At 37.4% G+C, this 16,974-nt stretch overlaps 1 protein-coding gene across 4 annotated transcripts in view; it reads right to left on the reverse strand.

The window, feature by feature from the left end:
• Nucleotides 1–16,974, reverse strand: part of IFT88 (intraflagellar transport 88) — a 147,506-nt gene that overhangs the window by 80,541 nt on the left and 49,991 nt on the right. For all 4 annotated transcript variants that reach the window (XM_032403385.1, XM_032403381.1, XM_032403384.1 and 1 more), the window contains one exon: nucleotides 3,021–3,120. In XM_032403385.1, coding sequence (XP_032259276.1) covers nucleotides 3,021–3,120 — 100 coding nt within the window. The remainder of the gene's footprint in view (nucleotides 1–3,020; nucleotides 3,121–16,974) is intronic.

Consider the following 16,974-nt stretch of genomic DNA (forward strand, 5'->3'; position numbering starts at 1 on the left):
AAAGCAATCCTAAGCCACTACTTAAAAGAATAACAGAAATATTTTGAACTTTACAACATTCATTTAAAGATTTATTTATTTATTTGAGAGAGAGAGAGCATGTGTGTGAGGGCACGAATGGGGGGAGGGGCAGAGGGAGAAGGAGAGAGAAAAAAACCTCAAGAAGACTCCCTGCTGAGTGTAGAGACTGAGATCATGACCTGAGCCAAAACCAAAAGTCGGCCACTCAACTGACTGAGCCACCCAAGTGCCTCAAACTTTACAACATTCATTAAAAAATAGCTGAGAGAATAAAAACATATTTCATATTTTAAATTTCTAAACTATAAATTACTCTAAAAAAGCTACAAAATTATTCTAATAAAGGGAATATTTCCAGGATATCTAGCTTTAAAATGGGCTGTTTTCATAACTGTTCTTTACATGTTCGATAAATGCATAGCCAATATTTCTGTTTTTAAAAATATTATACAATTGGGCGCCTGGGTGGCTCAGTTGGTTAAGCGACTGCCTTCGGCTCAGGTCATGATCCTGGAGTCCCAGGATCGAGTCCCACATCAGGCTCCCTGCTCAGCAGGGAGTCTGCTTCTCCCTCTGACCCTCCTCCCTCTCATGCTCTCTGTCTCTCATTGTCTCTCTCACAAATAAATAAAATCTTAAAAAAAAATTAAAAAAATAAAAATAAAAATAAAATAAAATAAAAAAATAAATAAAAATATTATACAATTCATTTCATTTACAAGTGAAACTGATAAAAGTCCACCTAATAAAATTAAATTTAGTTTTAAATAGCAAAACAAATAATGAAATAATGAAAATAAACATTGTTAGTTTGGGTTGTGTTTCTTTTTTCCCCCCCACAAATGATTAGGAAAATAGATATATCTCCATTTTGGGTTTCTTTAGTGAAAGATGCCATCTACCTACTGGTTTCTGCATTCCACTGCATCTGTCCATACATTACCACTGGCCTTCAGATCAAACTACTTCATTTCATCCATCTTTGGCTTTTTAGTGGATTCCTTCTCTACTACAAAGGTGACTACAAAACAGCACTATCATCGCAAAGAAACATACTCTTGAGATTTCAGCATCTTTACTCAGCTATAGAATTATAACCTCATATAAGAAGGCCTACATTTTTCTCTTTTATTTTGTTTTTTTATTTTATTTTATTTTTTTTAGATTTTATTTATTTATTTGACAGAGAGAGACACAGCAAGAGAGGGAACACAGCAGGGGGAGTGGGGGAGAGAGAAGCAGGCTTCCCGCAGAGCAAGGAGCCCGATGCGGGGCTCGATCCCAGGACCCTGAGATCATGACCTGAGCCGAAGGCAGACGCTTAACGACTGAGCCACCCAGGCGCCCCTCTTTTATTTTGAATTGCAAATAAAGTAGTCCTCATCAAATGATCATTCTGAGTTATGTCAACCAATCCCTTTTAACTTAACAAGGTTCCTTTCAACTAAGGTTATATTATACCCACCTCATCATACTTACAATACACAAATAAAAGAAACACAAAGTCAAAGCAGCAATGTTGAAAAGAAAGCAGAAATTACATTTTTAAAACATAGGTAAACTAAAATCTTGAAAATGCAAATGGAGCATAAGGTATTTTAAATGAGGACAGCTAGGAAAGCAGCAAACAATATGATTTGGATTAAATGAATTTTAAAATGAAAAAATTAGAGTTTATCCTTTAACGGACAGTTTTAAAACATAAACCGTGGTAATACATTGTTAAATCTTTCTATAAAGACCATTTAAAAATAAGGTATCAAGAGAAAACTGGCAAACATTGTTTTCTCTATTTTGTCACCTACAACAGTACTTATCGCACACATAAAAATTATTTTTTTGGTGCATAGATGACTTTGGCAAGATAATAAAGACCAATTTGTCTGACTTCACTTCCACTGGAAAAGCATTACAACAGTTATAGAGAGTTATCACTGGCATTTTTAATGACCATGAGTGTGATGATCAAATGACACAACAGACATAAAGGTACTTTGAAAGTCTTTTTGGTGCTTTAAAAATGCCAAAAAAAGGTTAAGCATACTAAATGCATATATACAATGGAACCAGTCCATGGGACTGCATTATATTAATCATAGAATGATTGTATGAACCCTGAGGCTTTATCTCCCCCCTCCTCCAGAAAGGAGTTAGTCATTTCTGTTGTCTCCTAGACAAAAGGAAGGCCCTTAGGTAGAAGAAAAACTGAAAACACAGGCTTGGGATAGGATGCAGGAAAGGTACTGCGGCTTCCTCTGGCCCTACCTCTCTGGGTCTAAACTTGGGAGGGGCTGAGTTTTCCAGCTGTGGGCACATTTGACACTAATCATTGGTTTTATGAACCAGGATATCAAGTTTCATTCTGTTTATTCTCTTCTGTTATCACCACCCCCATCCTTCCTTTTTAAAGCTGTCTATTCTTCTAGGTCTTGTCACAACTAGGTCTCATTTGAGAGAGACTACTGAAGGTGGAGTACCCATTCCATCTTGACCTAAGGTAGCAAGGTAGCAGTGGCACCAGCAAGAGATCCTGGAGCATTATGAAACTATGTATAGCAATGGGACTCTTTTATGCCCAATGCAATGTTAATGAGTAAATCAAATATAAAAATCAGGTAACAGGAAAGCTGCTCTGGTGAGAACAGTAGATGGAAGCATCAGGCTACTAGTTGGGCTCCTGGCCTTTCCTGATTCTAAAAAACCTTAGAGCTTTAGGTAACAGTTTGAAAACTTCTAGGGGAAAGTTGATCTCTGCACTAAAAAATGGTTTAGTAATTTAGGAACCATGCTTTACATGAACAGTATTTACATGCAGACAAACAGGACAAACAGGTCAAAATTAAAGTAATACTATAATATTGGAAATGATATTAAGACAAGTAAAAACATTACTCAACTTCACAATAATTACAGATGACAATATTCTAGAAAAAATTGCCCAAGATTATTGCTTTCACCGTTAACATATAAAACTTCATCTAAAACTTTTAAAAACTTACTTGGTTAAAGTCCTTTTGTCTCAAGTATGTAATTGCCTTGTTTATTTCCAGATCATTTGCTAACTCTACATATTGAGACGCTTTCACAACTTCAACACACCTATAATGGAAAGTATAAAAAAGTTTTTATTTTGTTTTGGCATATTTATGTTGTTGGTGGGTTCCTTATGACTTTTCAAAACAATGTTAAAGTGCCCCTTGTGCTATCTAAGGCTAAGCACCTGATTTCTTCCAATGCAGGGAGTGAGTTACTGAATTCTTCAGTTCTACACTAATCTTATCTAAATTTCCTTTAGTTTATTGTCACGTCTAATTATTTATGGTATTTTAAATAAAATTGGATTGATATGTATAGTCTCATTTTTTAATTAACTACTAAATCTCAATTTGTAACAGGTAAAAGTCTTTCTAATGTATATTCTGCTGGTGAGAAAAATTCTATAGAACTTGTAAAATATGTTTAAGTTTTATGTCCAACTTGAACAGACTATCACAGATCTGTTCCCAAAGCACACAGAACATTTGTTTTTAACTATATATCAGACACTGCACTAATTCCTTTATAAGCATTATCACATTTAATCCTCACAACAACCCTGAAAGATAGGCATGATCTCTCTTTTATAGATAAGAAAATGGAAGATCTGAGATCAAACATCTAGAAAACTGTCAAGTAAGAATTTGAAACCAATTTTTATTGATACCAAAATCCACTGCACCAAGACTGTTCTTCAAATTGAGGTCAACTGAAATCAGTTTAGTTGATCATGACCCTTATTTAAAAAAACAGAACATATAAGATATCAAAGGGCATCATACATAATAAGGACAAGGACTGTTTCATGCAACTTGTTTTAGTAAACAATGTAGAAGAAGAAATAAATTTCTTACCAAGGTTCTGGTTCAAAAAGATTTCAAATCCAATGGCCTGGACAAAGAATTTTTTTTTTTAAGATTTATTTATTTATTTATTTATTTATTTATTTATTTAAGAGAGACATAGAGAGAGAGAGCATGAACATGGTGGGGAGGGGCAGAGGGAAAGGGAGAGAGAGTATTTCAAGCAGGCTCCCCACTGAGGGCGGAGCCCAATGTGGGGCTCAATCTCACTACCCTGAGATCATGACCTGAGCTGAAATCAAGAGTCGGACACTTAACTGACTGAGCCACTCAGGCACTCCTGGCTTGGACAAACAATTTAAAAACATTAAAGCAGAAGATCCCTTTCTTCAGGCAGAATCTTTTATTTTATCCTCGACTTATCAAAGAACTTCTCTGCTTGCAGTGGGGATAGAGGACGTGAAGCTCTGCCTGCACAGTACCCCTCTGAATGGCCCTCTGTCCCCAGCCCTACCCCAACAAAATAGCCTATAGACATGGCTAAGACTGCAAGGGTTCCAAGAGAATGATCTGGAAACCACTGATACACCAATGCATTCAGCAAACATTTGTTGAATGTCTACTAGATGTCAGTAGTAGACATTCACCTGGTATATTTGGTACAGGGGCTAAAAGGATAAACAAAGTATGGTTCATGCCCTTACAGGGGAAGCAGACCAGTAAATTAAGTTCTGTGTAAGAACTATTATAAAGGAATATAAGAATGCAGCGGTAGAGACTCTAAACCAGACTGGGGAAAGGTATTCAGAAATATCTGCTACTCAGTTTGAATCTAACTTTTTATTACTTACAAGAGACACACCTTAAATTAAGAACATAGAATCATCAAAAGTAAGGTGAAAAAAAGAAATAGCACTAACCAAAAGAAAACAGACAATGCAAACTTTGAGGCAAGAGACATTATTAGAAGTAATAAAGGACACTGCTTAATAAAAAAGGCTTATTAATCCACCAGGGATATACCCCTATTCTAAATCTTCATGCACCCAATAACATAACTTCAACATAATATAAAACAAAAGTTAATAAATCTAAAGAAATGCAGAAATCTACAACTATAGTAAAAAACCTTTTAACACACTTCTCTCAATAGCTAAAAGAATATGCAAACAAAAATCAATAAGGATAAAATGATAGATTCCTTAAAAAATACACCTTATTAAAAATGACACAAGAAGAAAATCAGAAGTCTTATATTTATTAAAAAAGTAGCATCTGTTTAATAAAACTCTTCTTATAAAGAAAACTTCAAATGCAGATGGCTTTACTAGTGAATTCCTCCAATTGTTTAATAAAAAAATAATACCAATCCCATAAACTCCTCCAGAGAGGGGGAAAATATCTGAACTTGTGGTATAAAGTCAGCTTACCCTTGTAACAAAGTCAAAGACATTATTTTTTAAATTACAAACTTCAGGGGCACCCAGGTGGCTCAGTCAGTTGAGTATCCAGCTCTTGATTTTGGCTCAGGTCATGATCTTGGGGTCATAGGATCAAGCCTCATGTCGGGCTCAGTGGGGAGTTGGCTTGATTCTCTCTCCCTCTGCCCCTCCACCGGCACTTGCTCACTCTCTCTCTCTCTCCCTCAAATAATAAATTCTTAAAATTACAAACTTCATCCTTCTCATTAATACGGATGCAAAAATCCTCAGCTAAAGATTAGCAAATCAAATCCAGTGATATTTTAAAAGGATAATACATCACAATCAAGCAGAGTTCATTCCAGATGATTTAAATCAAAAATCAATCTTACGATTTTTTGATAGATGGATTTTCATAAAACTCTTAGCTAACCAGAAACAAAAGGAAACATTCCTTAATATGATAAAGAGTATCTGCAAGAATCCTATACTTAATGATTAGCAAGCTGTGGAAAGCTTTACCCCGTGAGATCAGGAGCAAAACAAAAACGCCTATTCTTTTTTTTTTTTAATTTAATTTTATTATGTTATGTTACTCATCATACAGTACATCATTAGTAAAAATGCCTATTCTATCACCACTTCTATTCAGCCTGAACTGGACATCAAAGCCAGTGCAATGAAGCAGGAAAACAAAAAGAAGCATAAATATTGGGCAGAAAGAAAACTGTCATTATCTGTTAGATGGCATAAATGTGTATGTAGGTAACCCAAAAACATCTAGAGACAACTATCTGCATTAGTAAATGTATTAGTAAAAGTAAATGTATTAAGGTCAGTGGATAAAGATCAATATCTAAAATTCAACTATATATCTACATACTAGAAAAGTGCAAGTAGAAAATGAAATTTTAAAACTATGCCCTATACCATTAAAAACATCAAACACGTAAGAATAAATGTAACAAAAGACATGCAGATGTCTAGACTTAAAACAAAAAAAGTATTTTAAAGAAATTAGGGAGACCTAAATGGAGGAATGTATTGTACTTACAGATTTAAAAAGTAAACATTTTAAAGATGTTCTCTCCAGCCTGATCTATAGATTTGAATGAAATCCCAATTAATTTCCCCGTAGGTCAAGAGAAATGGAAGACAAGCCACAGACTAGGAGAAAATATTTGAAAAACAATGTCCAGACTCTCACTAAGCTACTGCACAGTACTGCTGCCCCGCTGTCCAAGAGGCCTGCAGTGACCAAAAACCGACACTAGCCCCTAATGCTAGTGCATGTCCCAGACAGCAGCCTGCAGAGCCTAAGCAAATCCAAGCTCCGGATACGACTTCCCTTGTGGTCACCAGTCTCCCCCACCTCCCAGGGCCTTCCCCTTGTGTACCCCTTACATAAGACCCCCATGGAGCTTACCCAAGCTCCCTCTCTTTTTGGCTTGAATTGACTACTCTGGCCTTATCCCATGCGCCCCCAACACTCCACCCACAGACCCTAACAAGGCATGTGCCCCAGGTCCTGCCTCTCCCTCTGCCTGCACCCTGTCCTGACTTGCCTGTGTGGTGCCTCCAGTTGTGCTGTGTCCTTCCTCTAGGACCTGGGAGTAAGAAACTTCTCTATCTCAATTTCTCATGGTCAAGAATAACATTCCACTGTATGCATGTACCACTACAAAGCAATGAAAACCAACAAACCAGAGCCACATGCAACACTGACAACTGCCACACAGAGTAAAAGACACTATACACAAAACAATATGCATAGCACAAGTCCACCTACATGATGTTTAAAAAAATGCAAAACTATAGGGATGCCTGGTTAGGTGGTTAAAGCTTATAGACAAGCTAGGAAGTGATTACCATGTAAGTCAGGGGCAGTGCCTGCAATGGGCACAGCAGAACTTCTAAGGTGCTGACTATGTTCTATTCTTTAAATGTTATTAATCTATACAGAGGTTACATGGGTGTTTGCTTTGTGATAAATCACTGAGCTGATGTTACTGTTTTATACAATTCTTATGTGCTTCATATTTAACCACAAAAAGGTTAAAAATAATTTTAACCCTATACAAATGAGTTAACAAAAGTATGGTAAGAATGACAGAATAATTTATAATGAAAAATCCAAATAATGCAGGACTGACTTTTTCCTTTTGGTTTTCAATACACAGTTGTATTACACTATATGAGTTTCCAAACCTGGCTGCACATCAGAACCACATGGAAAACAATGAAAAAATATATATTCTTCTGTCCCATCTAACACCTACTGACTATCCACTTTCAACAAGTTCCTCAGTCAGCGGCAGCTGAGAAGTACTGGGCTAGCACAGGGCAATGGTTCTGTATGTTGGATATAGATAATGGGACCCTGTACAGGACTTTAAAAAATGCTGATCCCCGAGCTCAATCCCCAGAAATTCTGACCCAAATAGTCTACAGTGCAGCCTGGACATTGGGATTTTTAAAAATTCCCTGATGAGGGGCACCTGGCTGGCTCAGTCATTAAGCATCTGCCTTCGGCTCAGGTCATGATCCCAGGGTCCTGGGTTCAAGCCCCGCATCGGGCTTCCTGCTCGGTGGGAAGCCTGCTTCTCCCTCTCCCACTCCCCCTGCTTGTGTTCCCTCTCTTGCTGTGTTTCTGTCAAATAAATAAATAAAATCCTAAAAAAAAAAATTCCCTGATGATTTTAATATGCAGCCAAGGCTGATAACACTGGTAAAAAGTTAGAGAATGGTATACATGAGAATCATGTTGGTGGGGGGAGGGTGAAAATATACAAACACGGGGCGTCTGGGTGGCTCCATTGGCTGGGTGTCTGCCTTTGGCTTAGGTCATGATCCTGGAGTCCGGGGATCGAGTCCCACATCGGGCTTCCTGCTCAGCAGGGAGTCTGCTTCTCCCTCTGACCCTCCCCCCCCCTCGTGCTCTCTCTCTCTCTCAGACAAATTAATAATAATAATAATAATAATAATAATAATAAATACAAACGCTTGCTCTCTATCTCAGAACCCTAACTCAGATATATTGGAGGCGGAGTGGGGGGGGGGGGACCTACTCACTGTTCTTTTAATAAGCTCACAGTGTAATTCCAATGAATTACATTGTTTAAAAGTCACTGGCATAGTAAATGTTCTGACCTTAACTATGTATTTGTCCTTAGTGAAGCCAATACATTTTTCAGCACTCATTTCTCTCAGCTATAAAAAGGCCATGATTTCATACCTATCTCACTGAGACAAAGTATATAACAGTGTTAATCAAGAATCCAAAGTAGCTGTGCTCCATAAATTGAAGCTGAAGTAAAAAAAATTTTTGCCACAATTTAGGATGTGAATGATACTATACCAGGCCTGAGCTATACACTCATTGAAAACTGCCCCAGAGAGAAAGAAACAAAATTAATGACCCTGTCTTTAGTAAAAATATATAAAATTTCTGGCTTTATAATTAACTTACTAATATTAGTCAGCTTTGAGAGCTAGATATTGGCATAGTCCAGATTTCAAACAGGCTGAAATATTATTCAACAGTGAACAAAACAACTAGCAATCACTTTTTTAAAATAGTACCATTAATGCCATTAAAAAATTTAGCCTCAAAAAACTAGGTCTGAGCGAATAGAACTGCCGATAGGTGTAAGTGAAACAGAAGACTCTGTATTGATTCGTCTTAATGAAGTCACTTAAATATTATGAAATGGAACAGAAATCAGGTAAGCTTAGTTTAAATGTTTTTTTGTTTGTTTAATTTCAAGTCCTGAACACTCTCTAAACATTGAACAGATGTTATTTATATCTTATAAAGCCTCTTCTTTAATATTCTACAAAGAACAAGACATATGACGAAATTAGACACAGAGAAAGTATGACACCTATAAATAACTATTATGGGATGATCTCCTATATATAAAGTATTTTCTTTTTTTTTTTTTTTTTAAGATTTTATTTATTTGTCAGAGAAAAAGAGAGAGAGAGCACAGGCAAGGGGAGCAGCAGGCAAAGGGAGAAGCAGGTTCCCCGCCGGGCCCGATGCTGGACTCGATTCCAGGACCCCGGGATCGTGACCTGAGCTGAAGGCAGACGCTTAACCAACTGAGCCACCCAGGCATCCCATACAAAGTATTTTCTAACCACAGTCAGAAGCTATGATGTTGACTCTAAAGATCACTGTCCTCCATTTAAAATATACATACATACATATACAAATGCATAGTTTTTTTATGTATATAACCACATAAAATGTACACACATATGCATATGTTTATATGCATACACATATATATTGCAGTTTCTGAAAAATATTATGTAAGATTTATGAATATCAAACATCTTTCTTCAAAGTTACTAGAAACAGGCTTTCATGTAACCTGAGATCTGGCAAATTTTTTAAAAAACTGCCGAGTTCTATCTAGGGAAATGAATGCCTACCTAGTTAACACATAAGGAAATAAGACTTACTACGTTTTAGGTTACGAATGAAATCTTAAAAATACCTATGGATTATAACATAGTTATGATATCACTATGCACATCACTATGCTCTTTGGCTAAAACTAATATTTATACTGGGTAACATTAAAAATACTGAGTCAGGGGCGCCTGGGTGGCTCAGTCGTTGGGCGTCTGCCTTTGGCTCAGGTCATGATCCTAGGTTCCTGGGATTGAGCCCCACATTGGGCTCCCTGCTCCACGGGAAGCCTGCTTCTCCCTCTCCCACTCCCCCTGCTTGTGTTCCCTCTCTCGCTGTCTCTCTCTCCGTCAAATAAATAAATAAAATATTAAAAAAAAAAACTGAGTTGGAGGAGTGATGCCAGAAAAATGGTGGTATAGGAATTTCTAGTACTTGTAGCCTCCCCAAAAATCAATTTTAAGAACTATCCATGCATGAAAATACTTTACAAGAGCTAAGGATTCTAGGTGAGGGATTATAGCACCTGGGTGAAGATCAGATGTAAGAAAAGACACATTAAGGAGGACAGATAGATTCATAGACCCCTTTCATCTTTCCTCTGAGCCCAGACAGCTCATCATGGAGAGAGAAAGACTCTCTCTAAGAGAAGCTGAGTAAAGTAAGTGTCTGACTTCACTGCAGACTCCAGTTCAGCCCACCCCAACACCAGGCTGACTCTCAATGCCCTTGGTGGCTCCCTAGCAGGCTCTTATGAACCCAGGCTCCTGTCCACCCTGTTACGTGTAGTTTTCTACATCGTCAGGTGGCTCCTAGGCATCAGGCTCCACAGATAGTACCTGTGAACCAAGGCCACCAGCTCACCCCAGTGCCTGTTGGCTCCAGTGGCCATAGGTGGCTCCTGCAAACCTAGGTCCATGGCCCAACGGGCAAAGCAGGCTCCAGTGGTTCCAGACAACCTCTAGGTTCCCAGCAAGCTCCCATGAACCCAGGCTCCTGACACATCCTGGCATCAGCCAGCTCCCAGGCAACAACTTTGACCCTACAAAAAAGATAAGATGACAGGGCCCAGAGACAGGATGACTACTGTATACCCAAGCTTTTGACCCACTTCAGCACCAGGCTAGCTACTGTAGCCCCAAATCCCAAGTACCAGGTCAGCCCCCAGGTTCAAGGCAAGCTCCCACAGATCCATATTCTTGGTCCACCCAAGTGCCATAATGACCCCTGCAAATCTAACCTCCATGACATCTCCTGAGGACTCCAGGATACAGGCCAACTCCTGTAGTCCTAGACTCCAGGTTGGCTCTCACAAAACCAGGCTTCCAGCCTATCTCAGTACCAGACCAACCTCTGTGGACCTAGATGCTAGGCCCACCCCAGGGGTCCCCAATGCCTGGTTGGTGCCTGGAAACCTAGGATCCAGGTCTGCCCACACAGACCAAGGTCCCAAGCCCATCACCCCAGATTTAAGTACCAAGCACACCCCAGTGAACCTAGGCTTTAGCTCCACCCTGTGACCTAGACACCAGACTGGTCCCCGTGTACTCAAGCACTAGGCCTGCCTACCTACTAACCCAGGCACCAGACCTGTCCACTTGAGTACTCCACCAGATGGTCCACCCAGAATCTCTGGACAGGCTGACTGGTAAAGGGCTTTGCTTCATAAAGCCAGTCTGTAAAGGCTAGAAGAGGTGCCTACTTCCTCAAATATACAGATACCAACACAAGGACACAAGAATCATGAATAATCAATAAAATATATAACCACCAAAGGAAACTAATGAAATTCTAATGACTGACTCCAAAAAAATGGAAATCTATGAACTGTCTGACAAAGAATTTAGAATAATCCTCTTTAAAAAGTTTAGTCAAAAAAAAAAAGTTTAGTCAACTTTAAGAAAACAGACAACTAAATAAAATTAGGAAAACAACACATGAATAAATTGAGAAGTTCCACAAAGAAATAGAAACCATTAAAAAAAAAAAGCAGAAATCCTAGAGTTGAAAAACACAATGACTAAACTGAAGAATTCATAAAAAGCTTCAACAACAGACCTGACCAAGCAAAAGAAAGATATAGTGAATTATAAGCCAGATCATTTGAAATTATCTAGTCAGAAGAGCAGAAAAATAAAAGACTGAAAGAAGCCTATGTGAATTATGGGGTATCATCAAAAGAAACAATCTACCCATTATTGGAGTCCCAGGAGAAGAAAGAGAGAAGGGAGCAGAAAGCCTATTTAAGGAATAATGGTTGAGAATCCCAAATCTGGTGAGAAATCTAGACATCCAAGTTTATGGAGCTAATAGGTAACCCCAAAACTTCAACACAAAACAAGCTTCTCTAAGACACATTATAGTAAAACTGTCTAAAGTAAAAGAGAATTTTAAAATCAGCAAGAAAAAAAAGTTCCTCACATATAAAGGAACCCCCATAAGACTATCAGCAGATATCTAATCAGAAACCTTGCAGGCCTGAAGAGAGTGGGATGATATATTCAAAGCACTCAAAGAAAAAAGCTGCCAACCAAGAACACTTTACCTAGCAAAGTTTCCTTTCAGAAATGAAAGAGAGAGACTTTCCCAAAAGACAAAAACTGAGGGAATTCATCCCCACTAAACCTGCCTTACAAGAAATGCTGAAAGGAGTTTAAGACGAAATGAAAGGATGCTAATTAGTAACATGAAAACATATGAAGGGGCGCCTGGGTGGCTCAGTCGTTAAGCGTCTGCCTTCGGCTCAGGTCATGATTCCAGGTCCTGGGATCGAGCCGCGCATCGGGCTCCCTGCTCGGCAGGAAGCCTGCTTCTCCCTCTCCCACTCCCACTGCTCGTATTCCCTCTCTTGCTGTGTCTCTCTCTGTCAAATAAATAAATAAAATCTTTAAAAAAAAAAATATGAAAACATATGAAAATATAACACATATTGTTAACAGTATGTTAACTAGCCAAATTCAGAATACTGTAATATTATAATATGGAGGTATGTTAATCACTTAACTCAAAAGGATAAAGGACAAAGGTATTAAAAATAACAATAGCTACAATAATGTTAGTGGGTACACAATATTTAAAAAGTTAAATACACAATATAAAAAGAGGTAAAATTATGGGGAGTGTAAAAGAGTATGCAAAGCTGTCATTAGCTTGAGGCTATTATAACAATAAAATATTTTATATAAACAAAAATCTACAGTAGATACACAAGAGGCAGAGCAAAGGGAATCAAAGCATACCACTATGGAAAATCATCAATTCACAAAGAAAAACAGTGAAAGAGAAAGAAGAAACAAGGGAACTACAAAACAGCGAGAAAATAATAAGATGACATTAATACCTATCAGTGATAATTAATTAACTACTAAAATTAATAATTACCTATCAATAGCCTTATCCATCAATAATTACTTTAAGTGTAATTGGATTAAATTCTCCAATTAAAGCACAGAGTGTCTCAATGCATTAAAAACAAGTCCCAACCATACAAGAGACTCACTTCAGCTTTAAGGACACACATAGGCTCAAAGTGAAGGGATAGAAAACTACTGAACAGTGAATCGGTCAACCAAGAAATCAAAGAGGTAATAAAAAAATACACAGAAACAAATAATAATGAAAATCCAATGATCCAAAATCTTTTGGATGCAGCAAAAGTGGTTCTAAGAGGGAATATTATGAAAAATTATATGCCAACAAATTGGACAGCCTAGAAGAAATCAACAAATTTCTAGAAACATATAACCTCCCAAAGCTGAATCAGGAAGAAAAAGAAAATTTGAACAGCCCAGGATCATATATATGGTTTCAGTGGTAAATTCTAAGCCAATCCTTCTCAAACTCTCCAAAACACTGAAGCAGAAAACTCCCAAACTTATTTTATGAGGCCAACATTACCCAATACCAAAGCTAGGTAAGAACATTACAACAAAAGAAAACTACAGGCCAATATCCCTGATGAATATTTATATACAAACATCCTCAACAAAATACAAGCAAACTGAACTCAACAGCACATTAAAAGGATCATATACCATAATCAAGTGAGATTTATCACTGGAATGCAAAAATGGTTCAATATAAGCAAATCACTAACTGTGGTACAGCACATTAATAGAATGAAAGATAAAAATCATATGATCATCTCAATAGATGTAAATTTAACAATCATTCATGAGAAAAAGTCTCAACAAAAAGAGAAGACGTGAGTGTTGGAGAAAAGGGAACCCTTGTGTACTGTAGGTGAAAATGTAAACTGGTACAGCCACTGTGGAAAACAGTATGGAAATTCCTCAAAAAATTAAAAAGAGAACTACCATAAGATCCAGCAATTCCACTTCTGGGTATATAGCCACAGGAAATGAAATCTCTAACCCAAAGAGATATTTGTACCCCACATTCATTATAGCACTCTTCATAAAAACTAAGAAATGTAAACAATCTAAGTGTCCAGAACAGATGAATGGATAAAGAAAATGTGACACACATAGACACAGACACAGACACACACACACACACACACACACGTACGCATGCACACACACAGAGGAGTATTATTTAGCCATAAAACAAAGGAAATCCTGCCTTTTGAGACATGAATGGACTTCAAGGGCATTATGCTATGTGAAATAAGTCAGACAGAGGAAGGACAAACACTGCATATTCTCACTCATATGTAGAACCTAAAATAAAAATAGAGAGTAGAATGGTGATACCAGGGGCTGGGAGGTGGGGGAGACAGGGAGATGTTGGTTAAAGGGCACAAATTTTCAGGAATAAAATAAATAAATTTTGGGACTGTGACACCATTAACAAAATGGTGACTATAATTAACAATTCTGTATTATATACTTGAAAGTTGTTAAACAAGTAAATCTTAAATCTTATAAGCACAATTTTACACAAGCTCACAGAAGTTCATTTATCTTCCAGTTTTAGCTGCAAAAAAAAAATCTTATAAGCACAATTTTAAAAAGGTAATTATGTGAGGGGATGGAGGTGTTATAACCTTACTGTGATAATTGTTTTGTCATATATATATATATAAAACCACCACCCTGTACACCTTAAATCTGCATATATTATATGTCAATAATATCTCAATAAATCTGGAAAAAATAAAGGGGAAAAGTGCTGAGCTTGGATAAAACAAAATGTGAGGGTAAATCCAGAACCTCAGTAAAAGAATGGGTCTTCTTCGATTCCTTCTTTCATTATATCAGTATCCACACCAAAAATCTCTTGAAATCTATCTTTAACATAAATGCGAATACATTTACTTTCATATTTCATGGTAGCTGTTTGTGAACATTTCTTAAGTGAACCTACCATTTTTCTAATACAAGGCTTCATTTAACAATAGAAACATATTCAAGTAAAAACATATACCTAGGTAAAAGTAAAATGATACATGAGTAGAACCATCTAGTCTGGCTTGATCTTAAGTCTCATATGACAAAAGCAATGCCTTTTGATAAGTTAAAATGTCAAGTTAGTGGAAAATGTCAGTCAAACTGACCGGTTGGCATTTGATAATGTTCAAAATTTCACTCAATTTCTAGGGTGCAAAGACAAAATTATAATCATATTTTTGAAAAGGTAAAAACATTAAAAACTAATATGTATGCCTAGTAAACATTAAGAGAATTCAGGTTAGATTTAATAATAGTAAAACAGGGGCGCCTGGGTGGCTCAGTCGTTAAGCATCTGCCTTCGGCTCAGGTCATGATCCCAGTGTCCTGGGATCGAGCCCCACATCGGGCTCCCTGCTCTGCGGGAAGCCTGCTTCTCCCTCTCCCGCTCCCCCTGCTTGTGTTCCCTCCTTTGCTGTGTCTCTCTCTGTCAAATAAATAAATAAAATCTTTAAAATAAATAAATAAATAATAGTAAAACAAATAATATGTACTATTCAGCATAATTAAAGATAAATAAACAGAGTTCATTTATCTTGAGGTGGTTGTCCCCCAGATCAAGGAAATCTTTGGTTACAACCACAGTTTGGTCCCCACAAAAAGGGATACAGTGATTCTGTGGTACTATAACACTGGTCAAAACACGAGTACTGTGTACATATATAGGGACACATTTTAAGGGACTCATTTATAAACTAGGCAGGCAACTAGTCAGGTAGAAAACCAGTCATTCTAGAAAAACACACCATATCTGAAATGAGTAAAGAAACTGGAACTGTTTGTCTGAAAAGAGAAAAAACTCTAAGAAAGTCCTTCCATCACTATTGGCACTAACTGGCAAAATTTCTGATTCAAAACAGCAGCGGACCTATGCATTTATCTCCCATTCCTACCTACATGAGCAAATACAACTTCTAGAAGAATGAGAAAGTGCTGGCTTATAAAGCAGAGAAAAGGAAATGACACCAAGAAAGCAGCAACAGAGAGAGCTTCCTGCCCCCACTGAATCCAGGTGAGATTGCGGTTCAGGGATGGCAAGTGAGGGACTGAGCTGAGAACATGGCTGAATTCAGGTGCCTGCCTGCAGGGCTCTTATGGAATCCCTGAGCGCTCCATCTCTGTGTGCAGCAAAGGCCCACAGACTCCCCTTATCCAGACAACCAGAGACAACGAAAATGCTCTTGTAAATACAAAATAATTAAATGGAAGGATTGGATGAGAAAGTCAAGAAAGTCTCCCAGAAAGCAAAGTTAGAGATGGAAAATATGAGAAAGATAAGTGACAAGAAAGCCCCAAACCCAATTGATAGAAATTTGTAAGTAGAGAAGGAAATAAATTATCAAGGAAATAATATAACACTGTTTCCCCAAATTGAAAGGAAACAATATACTACAAATTGAGAGGTCTACTGAGTGCTTAGGAGGAAGACAGGAAAAAAGACAAACTTAAACATACCACTGTGAAATGTCAGAATAACACAGCTACAGAGGAAATTCTAAAAATCATCAGAAAGAAAACACAGGTCACCCACAAATAATAAAGATAAGCCTAGTATTAGACTTCTAATCTGCAACAGTGTTAGCTAACAATGAAGAAATGCTTTTAAACTTCTAAAAGAAAGTTACAATTTAGAATTTTAAATTTTTTACATCATAAAACAAATGACCAATCAGGAATGAGAATAGCATTACATGTTTACAGACATGCACAGAAAGATCTTAAAGGGGTTAATTAAGGATGAAATCAAGGAAAAAATAACTATTTTTTAATAAACAAGAAACAAGAAAAAAAGATCCAAACCAGGAGAGAAATGGCAGTAATCACCAAGATGACATTTAACACCAGGCCAAGACGGCAACCAT

The sequence above is a fragment of the Phoca vitulina genome, unplaced genomic scaffold, assembly GCF_004348235.1.
Source record: "Phoca vitulina isolate PV1807 unplaced genomic scaffold, GSC_HSeal_1.0 scaffold5, whole genome shotgun sequence".
Taxonomy (NCBI): domain Eukaryota; kingdom Metazoa; phylum Chordata; class Mammalia; order Carnivora; family Phocidae; genus Phoca; species Phoca vitulina.